Genomic DNA, 11,740 nt, shown 5'->3' on the forward strand with positions numbered 1-11,740 from the left:
CTCTGATTTTATAAGATGTGCCATCACGCTGATGCCGAGATCCTCCCTCTGCCATCCACGCTGGTGGGGACCCCTTTCTACCATCCACGCTGCTGTGGGGACCCCCCTCTGCCATCCACGCCGGTGTGTGGGGACCCCCCCTGCCATCCACGCTGGTGCGGGCACCGGGGACGCCCCCCACCCACACTGGTGCGGGGCCCCCCTCTACCATCCACGCTGCTGTGGGGACCCCCCTCTGCCATCCACGCCAGTGCGGGGACCCCCCTGCCATCCACGCTGATGCGGGGACCCCCCTGCCATCCACGCTGATGCGGGGAACCCCCCCCTCTGCCATCCACACTGATGCGGGGACCCCCTCTGCCATCCACTTCGGTGCGGGGACCCCCCCCGCCATCCACACTGATGCGGGGACCCCCCGCCATCCACTTCGGTGCGGGCACCGGGTCCCCCCCTGCCATCCGGCAGGTCTGACCGTGACCCCCCCCCGCCCCCGCCCCGCCCCCCGCGGACCCCGCCGGCCACCACCCCTACATGGACTGCGGGCTTCGGGAGGGAAGTTTTGGGTGCGGACAGAGAAGCCCTTTCAAAGAGCATCCGGTGCCGTGTGGCGGGAGGACGGGGCAGTCACTGCGACACCGACACCGCGGCCCCCTGCTCCCCAGGACCGTCCCGGGCGGGACGCGGGAAAGGCGCACGCAGGCGTCCGCGGGAGGTCAGACGGGAGACAAGTGCACGGCTTCTCCCCAGGACCCCGTCCTCCCCTCAACAGGTGTGACTTTTAAAGAAGGAGCCCTACGCGCCGGCACCTCCGCCTCGGGGTCCCCGCAGGGTGCACCGCACGCGGCCCCCCCCAGGTCCTCCAGGCCGGCTGGCGCTCTAGGCGGCCGCCTCGCAGGCGGGCCGGGCTCGCGTCTCTCTAGCTCGCTCGCTCTCTCTATGGTCCCTGCACCGCTTCCGGTGGCGGGCCTCGGGGCCGCGCACGCGGGAAAACCTTCCCGAGCGTCCCCCCGACCCCCTGTCCCCGCCCCCCCTCCCGCGTCCCCCAGCGCGCCCACCGCCCGCACCTGGGCCGTCGCGAGGCTGCCGCTCGAGGAGGTGGGTGGTCGCCGCCGCGTGCCCCGGGAGGCTGCGGGCCTCGCTCCCCCCCGCGGGCCGCCCGTGATGGGCCGTTCCGCGTTCGAATCCACGGGCGGCGGGCGAATCCATTTTAGGGGGCGGGGGGGGGCTTGGGCCCGGGGCCGCGGCGCGGCGGGAGCGCCGGGAGGGAAGCCTTGCCCTCGGAGCCGGGTCGCGAGCCGCAGAGGTGCAGCCCCCGGGGTTCCGCTGCTCGTTGCCATGGCGCCCGCTGGAGCGCCCCGAGCCGGCGTCTGGTCCCGCTGTAAGCGCGACTCCGGGCCGGGTTCCCCAGCCGCGGCTGGGCCTGGCTCCTGGAGGTTTGCAGGGCCTGCCGTGGGGTCCCTGGGAGACGAGATCCGGACACATCCCAGGTGCAGCCGGGCCTTGCCACCTGGCTCCATCCACGGGCTCAGGGAGGTGCTGCCTTTGATGTTTGTCTACCCACTCTCCCACCCCCCCCTTCTTGAATTCAGATTCCCAACCTGCTGAGTATCTGCACACCCACCCAGGAGTTGGGGCCCAGCTCCCAGTTGAGGCCAACAGGGGCTGATCAGAATGGCGGAAACACTGGAGTTCAACGACGTCTATCAGGAGGTGAAAGGCTCCATGGTAAGAAGGGCTTGGGCTTTTCGATAGGCTGAGAGATGGAAGGAGAGTAGGCTTTTTATCCATTATCCATGATGCTGCTATTTTGGAAAAGGAGTCCGAGTGGAATGTGTAGTTGGGTGTTTTCCCCAACAAAAGGCAATGCCTGCAGATCTCCCTACCGGGTCCAGTGGGGTCACGTGGCCAAAAACCCGTTGTAAGTCGAAAATACTGTTTGAGCAAAAAAAAAAAAAAAAAAAAAATCACAGTAATGTTTCTAACCCGATGAACAGGGCAGGTTAGTCTTACCCACTTTAAACAGGCCCAGAGTGTTTACGTTGGCGTGCGCTTCGGCGCAACCATCACAAGGTTTATTTTATGATTGAGTTTGGACACCTCATGTGGTTTATGAAATACCATCCTGAGAGTGAAACAGAATGAGTAGGGAATGGTTGGGTATCGGTTGTGGCCTGGTGGTGATCAACCCGGGTGACTGTGTGGCTGGCTGGGAGCTATGGTTCACTACCACTGCACCAGCGTCCTGAGGGGATTATATACCACCTGCTGCTAGCTCAGGAAAAGATACAGATTCAAATTATGGTTTCTGTTCGTTGCATATCGTTTCCACACCGTCATAAAGTTGAAAGGTTGTAAGTTGAGCCACCGTTATTCAAAAAGCATCTGTGTAGGAGTTAGAGGATTGCAGACTTTGAAAGGGACCGTCGTCGTGCGCTCCATTCCCCACTGCAGACTAAGGACCTGGTTACCAGGGTTTGGTTTTAGGATCCAGATTTCCAGGTTACTTTTTTTCTTCTTTCTGACCCTCACCCTTGCCAGCTGTTGGTCCTGTATCTGGATCTGGCCAGCCCGGTGTAGGTAGGTGTTGGGTGGGACTGTCTGTGCCCCGGACACAGTGTGTATTGTACCCTTGCATTTGGGCCTGTTTTTTCCAACAGAACGATGGTCGGCTAAGGTTGAGCCGCCAGGGTATCATCTTCAAGAACAGTAAGACGGGCAAAGTGGATAACATCCAGGCTGGGGAGCTGACGGAAGGCATCTGGCGCCGAGTCGCCCTGGGCCATGGACTTAAACTGCTTACAAAGAATGGCCACGTCTACAAGTATGACGGCTTCCGAGAATCGGTGAGGTGTCCTGTGGCCATAAACCCCCGTTTACTGTGCCACGTTGTTTATTTTTAATCTAGAAAGAGTTGGGGCTCCTTTGATGGCCGTGTAATTGCTAATTTTGGCTCCTTAGAGCAGGGCCATTGCGGCCATGAAGCACGGTTCAGCTTTGGATGTCTTGTGCTTTGACTCCAGAAGATTTTCTGTTATTGTGATGTTTTGGTGGTTTCTGCTCATTGCCTTTATCCAGATTCAGAGTCTTGGTACTTTAGTTTGAGTTTTTTTGTTTTAATGTTTCGACATGTTTGAGTTAAAGACAGTACTGCATTTGAATTTCACTTTCATCAAAGCACTGCCCACACAAAGTCAGAGAGCACGGTGAGGCACATAACCAGGAATGTCATTTCCATACTTTCCTCCTCCCCTGCTCTGACATCCAGTCCCCAGCAACAGCTTCTTTCAACAGTGGGTTTGCTGAAGGTATATCGGGGCAGTTTGTCAGAGAGAATCCCAGAATGTGTTAAGGCCACTGGGGCTTACAGGGATTGCTCTCTCCCCCTCTGCCCACAGGAGTTTGAGAAACTCTCTGATTTCTTCAAAACTCACTATCGCCTTGAGCTGATGGAGAAGGACCTCTGTGTGAAAGGCTGGAACTGGGGAACTGTGAAGTTTGGTGGTGAGTCCTGGGTAGACTGAAGTTTTCAGGAGAAGGTTGGATGAAGAGTTTCAGCCTTTACCTTGTTATGCTCTTTTTGTGCTACTGTTTCTGATTTCCTGTCAGTTTGTAACTCATCGCCTAGTTACTGAGGACTGGTAGCAGATGAGGCCTGGTCTTGCGGGTGCAGTGTGACCAAATAGCCCAGTGTCTGGCGGGAGCATTGTTTTTGCAGACTTGAGGGAAGAAACTTGTGGTCGCTAAGCCCTTTCCCCGCAGGACAGCTGCTCTCCTTTGACATCGGTGACCAGCCGGTCTTCGAGATACCGCTCAGCAATGTGTCCCAGTGCACCACTGGCAAGAATGAGGTGACGCTGGAATTCCACCAGAATGATGACGCTGAGGTGTCTCTCATGGAAGTGCGCTTCTATGTGCCTCCCACCCAGGAGGATGGCGTGGACCCAGTTGAGGTGAGGCCTCCCCTGCTCGCCTTGAGAGCAGATGGTGCTGAGCAGGCCCCGGCTGGCCCAGGGGTGCAGCAGGATCCCCACTGCCTGACTACCAGTGTGTACACTTTTGCAGGCCTTTGCCCAGAATGTGCTGTCTAAGGCGGATGTGATCCAGGCCACTGGAGACGCCATTTGCATCTTCCGGGAGCTTCAGTGTCTGACTCCCCGAGGCCGTTACGACATTCGGATCTACCCCACCTTTCTGCACTTGCATGGCAAGACCTTTGACTACAAGATCCCCTATACCACGGTGCTGCGTCTCTTTTTGCTGCCCCACAAAGACCAGCGCCAGATGTTCTTTGTGGTAAGCAGAAAGCCCCGGGGGTGGATCGTCCTGGTTTTTGCATAGTAGATAGGTCTTGCTGGTGTTTGGTTAATCAGCAGTTCTTGTGGAACACTGACTGGTGTGAAACCTGATGTCGCCTCTTCCTTACCAGATCAGCCTAGATCCTCCCATCAAGCAGGGCCAAACCCGTTACCACTTCTTGATACTTCTCTTCTCCAAGGATGAGGACATTTCCTTGACTCTCAACATGAACGAGTGAGTGTATCCCTGAACTCATGTCCTTCCACTGTCCAGGCAGGAGAGCAGTGGCCCTTAGAAGGCAGCAGCGCGTGTGAACTCGTCCTCCTCTCTTTGTAGGGAAGAAGTGGAGAAACGCTTTGAGGGGCGGCTCACTAAGAACATGTCGGGATCGCTATACGAGATGGTCAGCCGGGTCATGAAGGCGCTGGTCAACCGCAAGATCACAGTGCCAGGCAACTTCCAAGGGTGAGAGTGTCGGCCTGGGGTCCTGGCCTGCCTGGGGGGGCGCTTTGCTGTGTCTCCCTGGTAAACCCCTCCTGGGCTGGGAATGCAATCTCCTAGAGGTCTAGTTGGGCCACAGCACGATGGGTGTCAGCTGTCTCCATTAGAGCAACTTAGTGAAGTTTACTCACATGAGGGCCCGAGCACACATGTGTCACTGCTGAGGGCGGGGCCTTTGACTCTATGCCACCTGCTCCTGAGGTGGGCACTGACTAGGCTCCCCGCATCTTCCATAGGCACTCGGGGGCCCAGTGTATCACCTGCTCCTACAAGGCGAGCTCGGGACTGCTCTACCCCCTGGAGCGGGGCTTCATCTACGTTCACAAGCCACCTGTGCACATCCGCTTCGATGAGATCTCCTTTGTCAACTTTGCCCGTGGTACCACCACCACTCGTTCCTTTGACTTTGAAATCGAGACCAAGCAGGGCACCCAGTATACCTTCAGTAGCATTGAGAGGTGAGAGCTGCCAGTTACTTTCTGGGCATCCTGGGCCTGTCTCCATCTCTCTCGGGAAGCTGGCATGGCCTGGGGTAATCTCTGTGCTGTGACTTTTCCCTAACATTTCAAGCCTTGAGCAGAATTTTTCTTCTGCTTCCTTGGGATCTGGTTCTTCTTGGAGTGCTCAGCCTTTGAAAGCCTCTCCCTTTTTTTCTGTACTTAAATTGTTTCCCATAGTATGTGCTCAGTACCAGCTCTTCTCCTCCACTCCTCCCATGATGGAAATGCTATCTCTCCTTTTCCTGGAATGAGCTCTGTGCCCGAGAAAACAGCAGCTAATGTTTATTGAGTGCTCACTATGGGCTAAATGTCTTCCAAACATCTTCCCACCTCATCCTTCTGACAGCCCTTGTGAAGTACGAAATTCAGAGTAGCACAAAGGTGAAAATGTCCCTTTCCCTGATATTCTCCCCCTACTTTGGGCATATCCAGTGAATAGAAACACACCCTCCCCACCTTCTCTTTCTCAGACCCTTGAGACTGCAGGTTCCTTTCAAGACTGGTGTCTGACTCTTCCTTACCGCTGTCCTCTGGGGCTCTCTGAGCTGTTAGCTTGGATAATGTGGTCAGCAGCTGCAGGCCCCACAGCCTTTCCCTGCCTGTGGGTGTCAGAACAGCGTGCGGCCCACCCTGGCATGGGCCCTGCATGTCTAGTAATGTGGTGCATCTCACCTCACAGGGAGGAGTATGGGAAGCTGTTTGATTTTGTCAACGCCAAAAAACTCAACATCAAAAACCGAGGATTAAAAGAGGTACCCGTGCGAGTGGGAAGAATGAGCCTCTTCTGTTCTTTCAGGGGTGGAGGGAGCAGGGATTCTTCTGCCTTCTTTTTCACTCTCTGTTTTCTTCTTACCCTTATAGAAAAAAGAGGTGCGTGTGACCCTCCCCCCTTCCCGGTGCAGGTTTCCTCAGCATGACCTTAGCTCAGTCTCGGCCGCCCCTCAGGAGCCCCCAGTGGGGCTGGGAGAGGGAGGGGCTTGGACTAACCCAGCTGGCAGGACGTCCTCGGGCACAGGCCCTGCACGCCGCTGTGTGTGGACAATCCAGCCCCAGGGTCTTCTGGGAGCTGATCTTACTCACAGGCATGGGGGAGTGCTTTTGAGTGTGCAGGGCTTCTGGCACCAGGGTGAATTGGCCCTAACTCACATCTTTTCCCTGGCTAGGGCATGAACCCAAGCTACGATGAATACGCCGACTCTGATGAGGACCAGCACGATGCCTACTTGGAGCGGATGAAGGAGGAGGGCAAGATCCGGGAAGAGAATGCCAACGACAGCAGCGATGACTCAGGAGAAGAAACCGGTAGGTTAGCCTTGGCAGTGCCGGGGCACGAGGGCAGTCAGGCTGTTGCCTGAGGCCAGAGCTGGGCGTCTGGGTAAAGGGGCAGGATCTCCATTTGGGGCAAAACTGATGCATCCTATGTTCTTTTTCAGATGAGTCATTCAATCCAGGTGAAGAGGAGGAAGACGTGGCAGAGGAGTGAGTTTTGGTTCTACTCATAGGGGTGAGGTAGAGGCCTGTGATCTTAAGGGACCACAAGATCTCTAGACATTTCTCATGTCCCAACATTAGCTACTGACCCACAGTGGAAAAGTGACCTCCATTGAGGTGGTACATGGACATGCTTTGGAAATTGTCAAGGGTTTTGCAGGTACAAGGCACATGGTAAGCCAAAAGAGCAGTGGGGAGAAAATGGGAATAAGAACCAGTGCCTGCACATATACTAACTAGGAGTTTCGGGGTGAGTCATTGAATCTCTGTGTCCTCACGTAGAACCTCATGTGGTCCCCTGTGCTGTACTGATCAAGACTCTTGATTGCCAACCTCAGAAATGTGGCTCAAACGGACTTTAGCTTAAAAGGGAGTTTTAGAAGTTCATGGAACTGGAGAGTCCAGGGATATAAGTGGCTTCAGGTACCTAGATCCAGATACTCAAAAGTTGTGGGGAATCTTTTATTTCTTCTGTTTTTTTATTTTTTTTATTTTTTATTTTTAGATAGGTTTGGCCTCCGCAGTGTCACATGACCCTCAGAAAGCTCTGGGCAGGCTTAATCCTATTGGTTTAACACCCAGAACTGCCTCTTCTCTCAGGGCAGTGAACAGCATGGTTCCTGCCACCTTCTGAGTTATTAGGGGGTGAGCTGTGTTAAAACTAGGCATGTACCCATGCTTAAAGCCTGTTGGAGTGAGCCCCTCCTGAATGGGGGCAAGGTGGTTCGCACAGAAAATTGGGATTTTCTTTACCCAGAAAAATTGGGAATGAATGTTGGGCAGCCAAAAACCCAGTAGATTTATAGTATGTATATGTATTTATATACATAGTATACATATTTAGGAGTGGGTGGTTCTGCTTGCCACATACTTATAAAGGTCAGTGAGCAGACACTTGCAAAAATCCCTTGAAAATTGGCACCATATAGGTATAAGGTAGGTCTGTCTATCTTCTGAGGAGTTCCATGCGTATTGGATAGAACTTAATTATATGTGTATGGATGGACTTGGGTTGAGGTCAGTTTTTGTTTTTCCTTTTCCTTTTTTTTTTTTTTTTTTTTTTTAAGTATTCTCTACACCCAATGTGGGGCTTGAACCAAAACCCTGAGGTCAAGAGCTGCATGGTCTTCCGAATGAGCTAGCCAGGTTCCCCTAAATTTTATTTAAGTTATCTTTAAAAAAACTTTCCTTTTTCTGTAGTAATTATCTCTTTATCAGAAAAAGACTCTAGAATGGATTAAAACAACTAACTCAGAGGAAGTGGTGAAGAGTGGTTAGGGCGTGTTCTGGGCAAGATAAGACTGGGTGCCTGTCTCCAAGAGTATGGCGATGGAGTGAGACATGGGTCAGACCATGAGCAAAGAGCGCAGCTGAAGCCTATTCGTTATTTTATGTCCCCTTGGTTGACTGATGCCAGGGATAGGTGTGCAGAAGAGGCCAGGTGTGGGGAGGGGACAGCTGGAACCACTCCAGCTGAGAGGAGGAAGCAGGGTGGGGACCATTGGGGGGCAGGCTGTCCTGCAGCCCTGCCTTCCCCTTTCTGCATGGGTAGCTTCAGACTCCTTTCCCTCCTGTCCTGAGGCCTTGGGGTGCTGTCCTTCCTCCCAGGTCTAAGCGTCCCTCTCCTTGGCAGGTTTGACAGCAACGCCTCAGCCAGCTCCTCTAGTAATGAGGGTGACAGTGACCGTGATGAGAAGAAACGGAAGCAGCTTAAAAAGGCCAAGATGGCCAAGGACCGCAAGAGCCGCAAGAAGCCTGTGGAGGTGCACATTCAGAATGGGAGGCTGTGGGGGAAGCCATTCCTTTTACCTTCTTTTGTCCACCACCTGTAGGGTGTGTCACAGTGGTCCTGGGGCTGCTTGTTGTAGCCAATAAAGATGGCCTGGGGAAGTATGTCCCTGGAAAGTTTGCTCTCTGGCCTTTGGGCTGATTAGCTTCTGAGAGATCAGAATTAGGAGCCTGGCTTCTGTCCTAGGAGCCCAAGACAGGGGGCCCCTAGGGAGCGAGGCAGTGGGTGTAGGGCGAGTCTAGCGTTATGCTTACTTATTAGTTCTCTCATTTTTCTCCTCAAGCAGGTGATCTAAATAATTTGTTTTGGGGGCCTGTGAGAAATAGATGGCTGAAGGCATTTGGGTTTTCATGTAGGTGAAGAAGGGCAAAGACCCCAATGCCCCCAAGAGGCCGATGTCTGCCTACATGCTATGGCTCAATGCCAGCCGAGAGAAGATCAAGGCCGACCATCCCGGCATCAGCATCACTGATCTTTCCAAGAAGGCAGGCGAGATCTGGAAGGGAATGTCCAAAGAGAAGAAGGAGGTGAATGGCTGCAGAGATGAGGGGTGGCATCCTTGTAACTGATACAGGGGGCAGGGACGAGCTGTCAGTGGACCTTTTCTATATAGATTTTACCACCATCAGGGAAGAGGGCTCATTCTTCTCTTCGTGTGTGTGTGTGTGTGTGTGTGTGTGTGTGTGAGACAGGAGTGGGATCGCAAAGCTGAGGACGCCAGGAGGGAATATGAAAAAGCCATGAAAGAATATGAAGGGGGCCGGGGTGAGTCTTCCAAGAGGTAAGTGTTGGGAACAAAATGGCCCAGTAAGTGCTTTTTTTGGCATCTATTTTTGCGGGTCCATGTTGAGAATTGGGGTGTTAAAGATAATAGATAGGCTCTGATTGCAGTAGGCAGTGCTTCTCAGGTCTGGGTAGGCAACTGCCCAATATGGTAATGTGCTGGGGAATTCCAGAGCTCACTGGATAAATGGGGCCCTTTTCCTAGAGGGTTAGTTTTACTTGAAAGTGTGGGGGAATAAATAAATATGATGGAGCAGAATTCACATGAAGTTTTAGAGATAAGCAGGATATGTACAAGGTCTGCAATGTGCTCCAGGCTGTGGCCCGTGATTCTTGTGGTTATTTACTTACGGGGCTCTTCCTTGGGCACTTGGGGCTCACCTGGCTGGCTGTTTGCACTTACAGTGAGATGGGCGGTGTGGCTGGGAGTGAGAAAAGCCCTGTTAAAGTTAGGGGTGGATTGGCTTTGATGGGTGAACCTGAAGGCCCAGGCCCTTTTCCCTCTTGCTGCTATAGGGACAAGTCAAAGAAAAAGAAGAAAGTAAAGGTGAAGATGGAAAAGAAATCAACGCCCTCGAGGGGCTCATCATCCAAGTCCTCATCAAGGCAGCTAAGTGAGAGCTTCAAGAGCAAAGAGTTTGTGTCCAGTGATGAGAGTTCTTCCGGAGAGAACAAGAGCAAAAAGAAGAGAAGGCGGAGTGAGGTGCGGCAAGAGTTTAGGGGTGAGGGGCCTTGAGGCAGAGGGGTGGATGTCTGAGGGCCAGGGGCTGTGGTAGGTCTGTGAGAGTAGTGAGTTGGAGTGGAAAGGTGCAGTTCTCAGGTTCTGAAGGCGAGTGCTGCAGTGGGGGGTTGGGGGTGGGTAGGGAATTAGGGATCCTTCACCACTGAAAAGTGGCTCCCTGGGAGGGCAACCAGGACTCTAAACCTTTCCCTTAAGAGACCTTTGATTTTCAGGACTCTGAAGAAGAGGAGCTGGCCAGCACCCCCCCCAGCTCAGAAGACTCGGCATCAGGATCTGATGAGTAGAGAGGAAGAAAATTCTCTCTCCTTGGGCTTGCCCTGTCACAACCTGCAGTCTCTCCACCCGTGTTTTGGTACCAGTTTCTCATGAAATGCAGCCCTTGGATTTTGTGCCATCTTGACAAGCTCTCCTGGTGACACGCACTTCACCGGGGCAGCAGGGGAGGTGTCCTCCTCTCTACTGCTTCTCAAGGATGGCTCTTGATAACTTGGGGAGAGATTGGGTGGGGCAGTGCAGTGCAGGGTGGAATCCTGAGCCTGCTCCTGCGACCTTAGGGATACGGCTGCTGCTTCTCCTGTTCAGGTTGCTGCAGCAGGGGTCAGGTGAGGGCAGGCCATAGCTCCTAACGGGGCCTATTTCTACTTTTATTTTGTATTTCTGGTCTGTGAAAAATCAACATTTAATAAAGGGAACTGACTTTGGAAACCATGTGCTAATGCCTTCTCTGTAGCCCTGCTGCTGTACACAGGCGCCCGTGGTCCGGGGGTGGTGGTTGCCGTACTGTTGTGATTGGGCCGGGCCCTGCTGGCCAGCCGGGAAGCAAGCCTCCAGGTACATCCTGTTCTGTTCCCGGTTGGACGGGCATTGGTTTTCACTCTCTCCTGCGGGGATGGGCCACCTGAGAGTCTAGAAACCAGAGCTGATCTGATTAGGAAGTCACTCTCACAGTTTCACTCCATTAGCCCCGCTGAGGGGAGGCAGCCTCTGGCTCAGTCCTTCATCACCCGAGTCAAGGGTCTTCCATGGCTTTAGATAATGGAATAAGGATTGACCGGGCTGCGCGCAGCGGGGGCGACGGAAACCCGAGAGCGGAGAGCGGAGGGCGGTGGACGGCGAGTGGTGGGGGTGGGGGTCAGGGTGCAGCCGAGGTGTGCAGCGCGGGTGCAGCTTTTGTTCTGGTGGGGCGGTCGCGGAGCTTCCGTCCGGGAAGGGGGATAAGAGCACATAAGCGAGGGCCGGCTGGAGAGCCGGGGCCCGCGGCCGCCCCCACGGCGGCTCCACGCCTCGACCGGTACACGTGGAGCGGCCACGTTGCGCGCGTTCTCAGGTGTTCGCCGCAGGAAGCCCCTCCGGTCCGCCAGCGGCGACCTTCTTTCTCGCCGGGACTCTATGGTGCTGCAATCAGGGCCCGCGGCCCGCGGAGCCCGAGCACGAGCCCGAGCCCGAGCCGGAGCCGGCCGCCCTCAGGCCGCCTCTCTAGGCAGCCGTCTCGGTGGCCATCTCGCCCAAGCGCTCCCAGCCGCCGAGTTGCGTCAGTTTCGCCGGGGTCCGAGCCCGGGGCAGGCCCCTTATTTGCAAGACTCATAAATAATTGAGCGCCGGGGCTGCCGCTCATTTGCATACGGCTCGGCGTGCCCG

The 11,740-nt window shown here is 54.6% G+C and overlaps 1 protein-coding gene across 5 annotated transcripts; it reads left to right on the top strand.

The window, feature by feature from the left end:
- Nucleotides 1-961: 961 nt before the first annotated feature.
- SSRP1 (structure specific recognition protein 1) lies at nt 962-10,810 on the top strand. 5 transcript variants are annotated; one of them, XM_038563247.1, is made up of 18 exons: nt 962-1,095; nt 1,590-1,725; nt 2,658-2,843; nt 3,396-3,501; nt 3,760-3,950; nt 4,063-4,293; nt 4,427-4,530; nt 4,633-4,761; nt 5,034-5,255; nt 5,977-6,049; nt 6,159-6,167; nt 6,461-6,599; nt 6,731-6,776; nt 8,422-8,551; nt 8,934-9,104; nt 9,270-9,358; nt 9,877-10,063; nt 10,315-10,810. In XM_038563247.1, exons 2-18 carry the CDS (start codon nt 1,672-1,674, stop codon nt 10,384-10,386), a joined length of 2,139 nt encoding a protein of 712 aa, XP_038419175.1. In that variant the 5' UTR covers nt 962-1,095; nt 1,590-1,671; the 3' UTR covers nt 10,387-10,810. The 5 variants fall into 5 exon arrangements, with proteins under 5 accessions (XP_038419175.1, XP_038419176.1, XP_038419174.1 ...); XM_038563248.1 differs by lacking the exon at nt 962-1,095 and adding an exon at nt 1,255-1,378; XM_038563246.1 differs by lacking the exon at nt 962-1,095 and adding an exon at nt 1,346-1,487.
- The last annotated feature ends 930 nt before the right edge of the window (nt 10,811-11,740 follow it).

The sequence above is a fragment of the Canis lupus genome, chromosome 18 (assembly GCF_011100685.1).
Source record: "Canis lupus familiaris isolate Mischka breed German Shepherd chromosome 18, alternate assembly UU_Cfam_GSD_1.0, whole genome shotgun sequence".
NCBI classification, from domain to species: Eukaryota; Metazoa; Chordata; class Mammalia; order Carnivora; family Canidae; genus Canis; species Canis lupus.

Bases quoted from the DNA above. Each gene is read 5' to 3' on its own strand.
- SSRP1 (XM_038563247.1), top strand. From the start codon at position 1,672: ATGGCGGAAACACTGGAGTTCAACGACGTCTATCAGGAGGTGAAAGGC. The intron at 4,762-5,033 runs GTGAGAGTGTCG...CATCTTCCATAG, and splicing joins GTGCCAGGCAACTTCCAAGG to GCACTCGGGGGCCCAGTGTA. The intron at 8,552-8,933 runs GTGCACATTCAG...GTTTTCATGTAG, and splicing joins GCCGCAAGAAGCCTGTGGAG to GTGAAGAAGGGCAAAGACCC.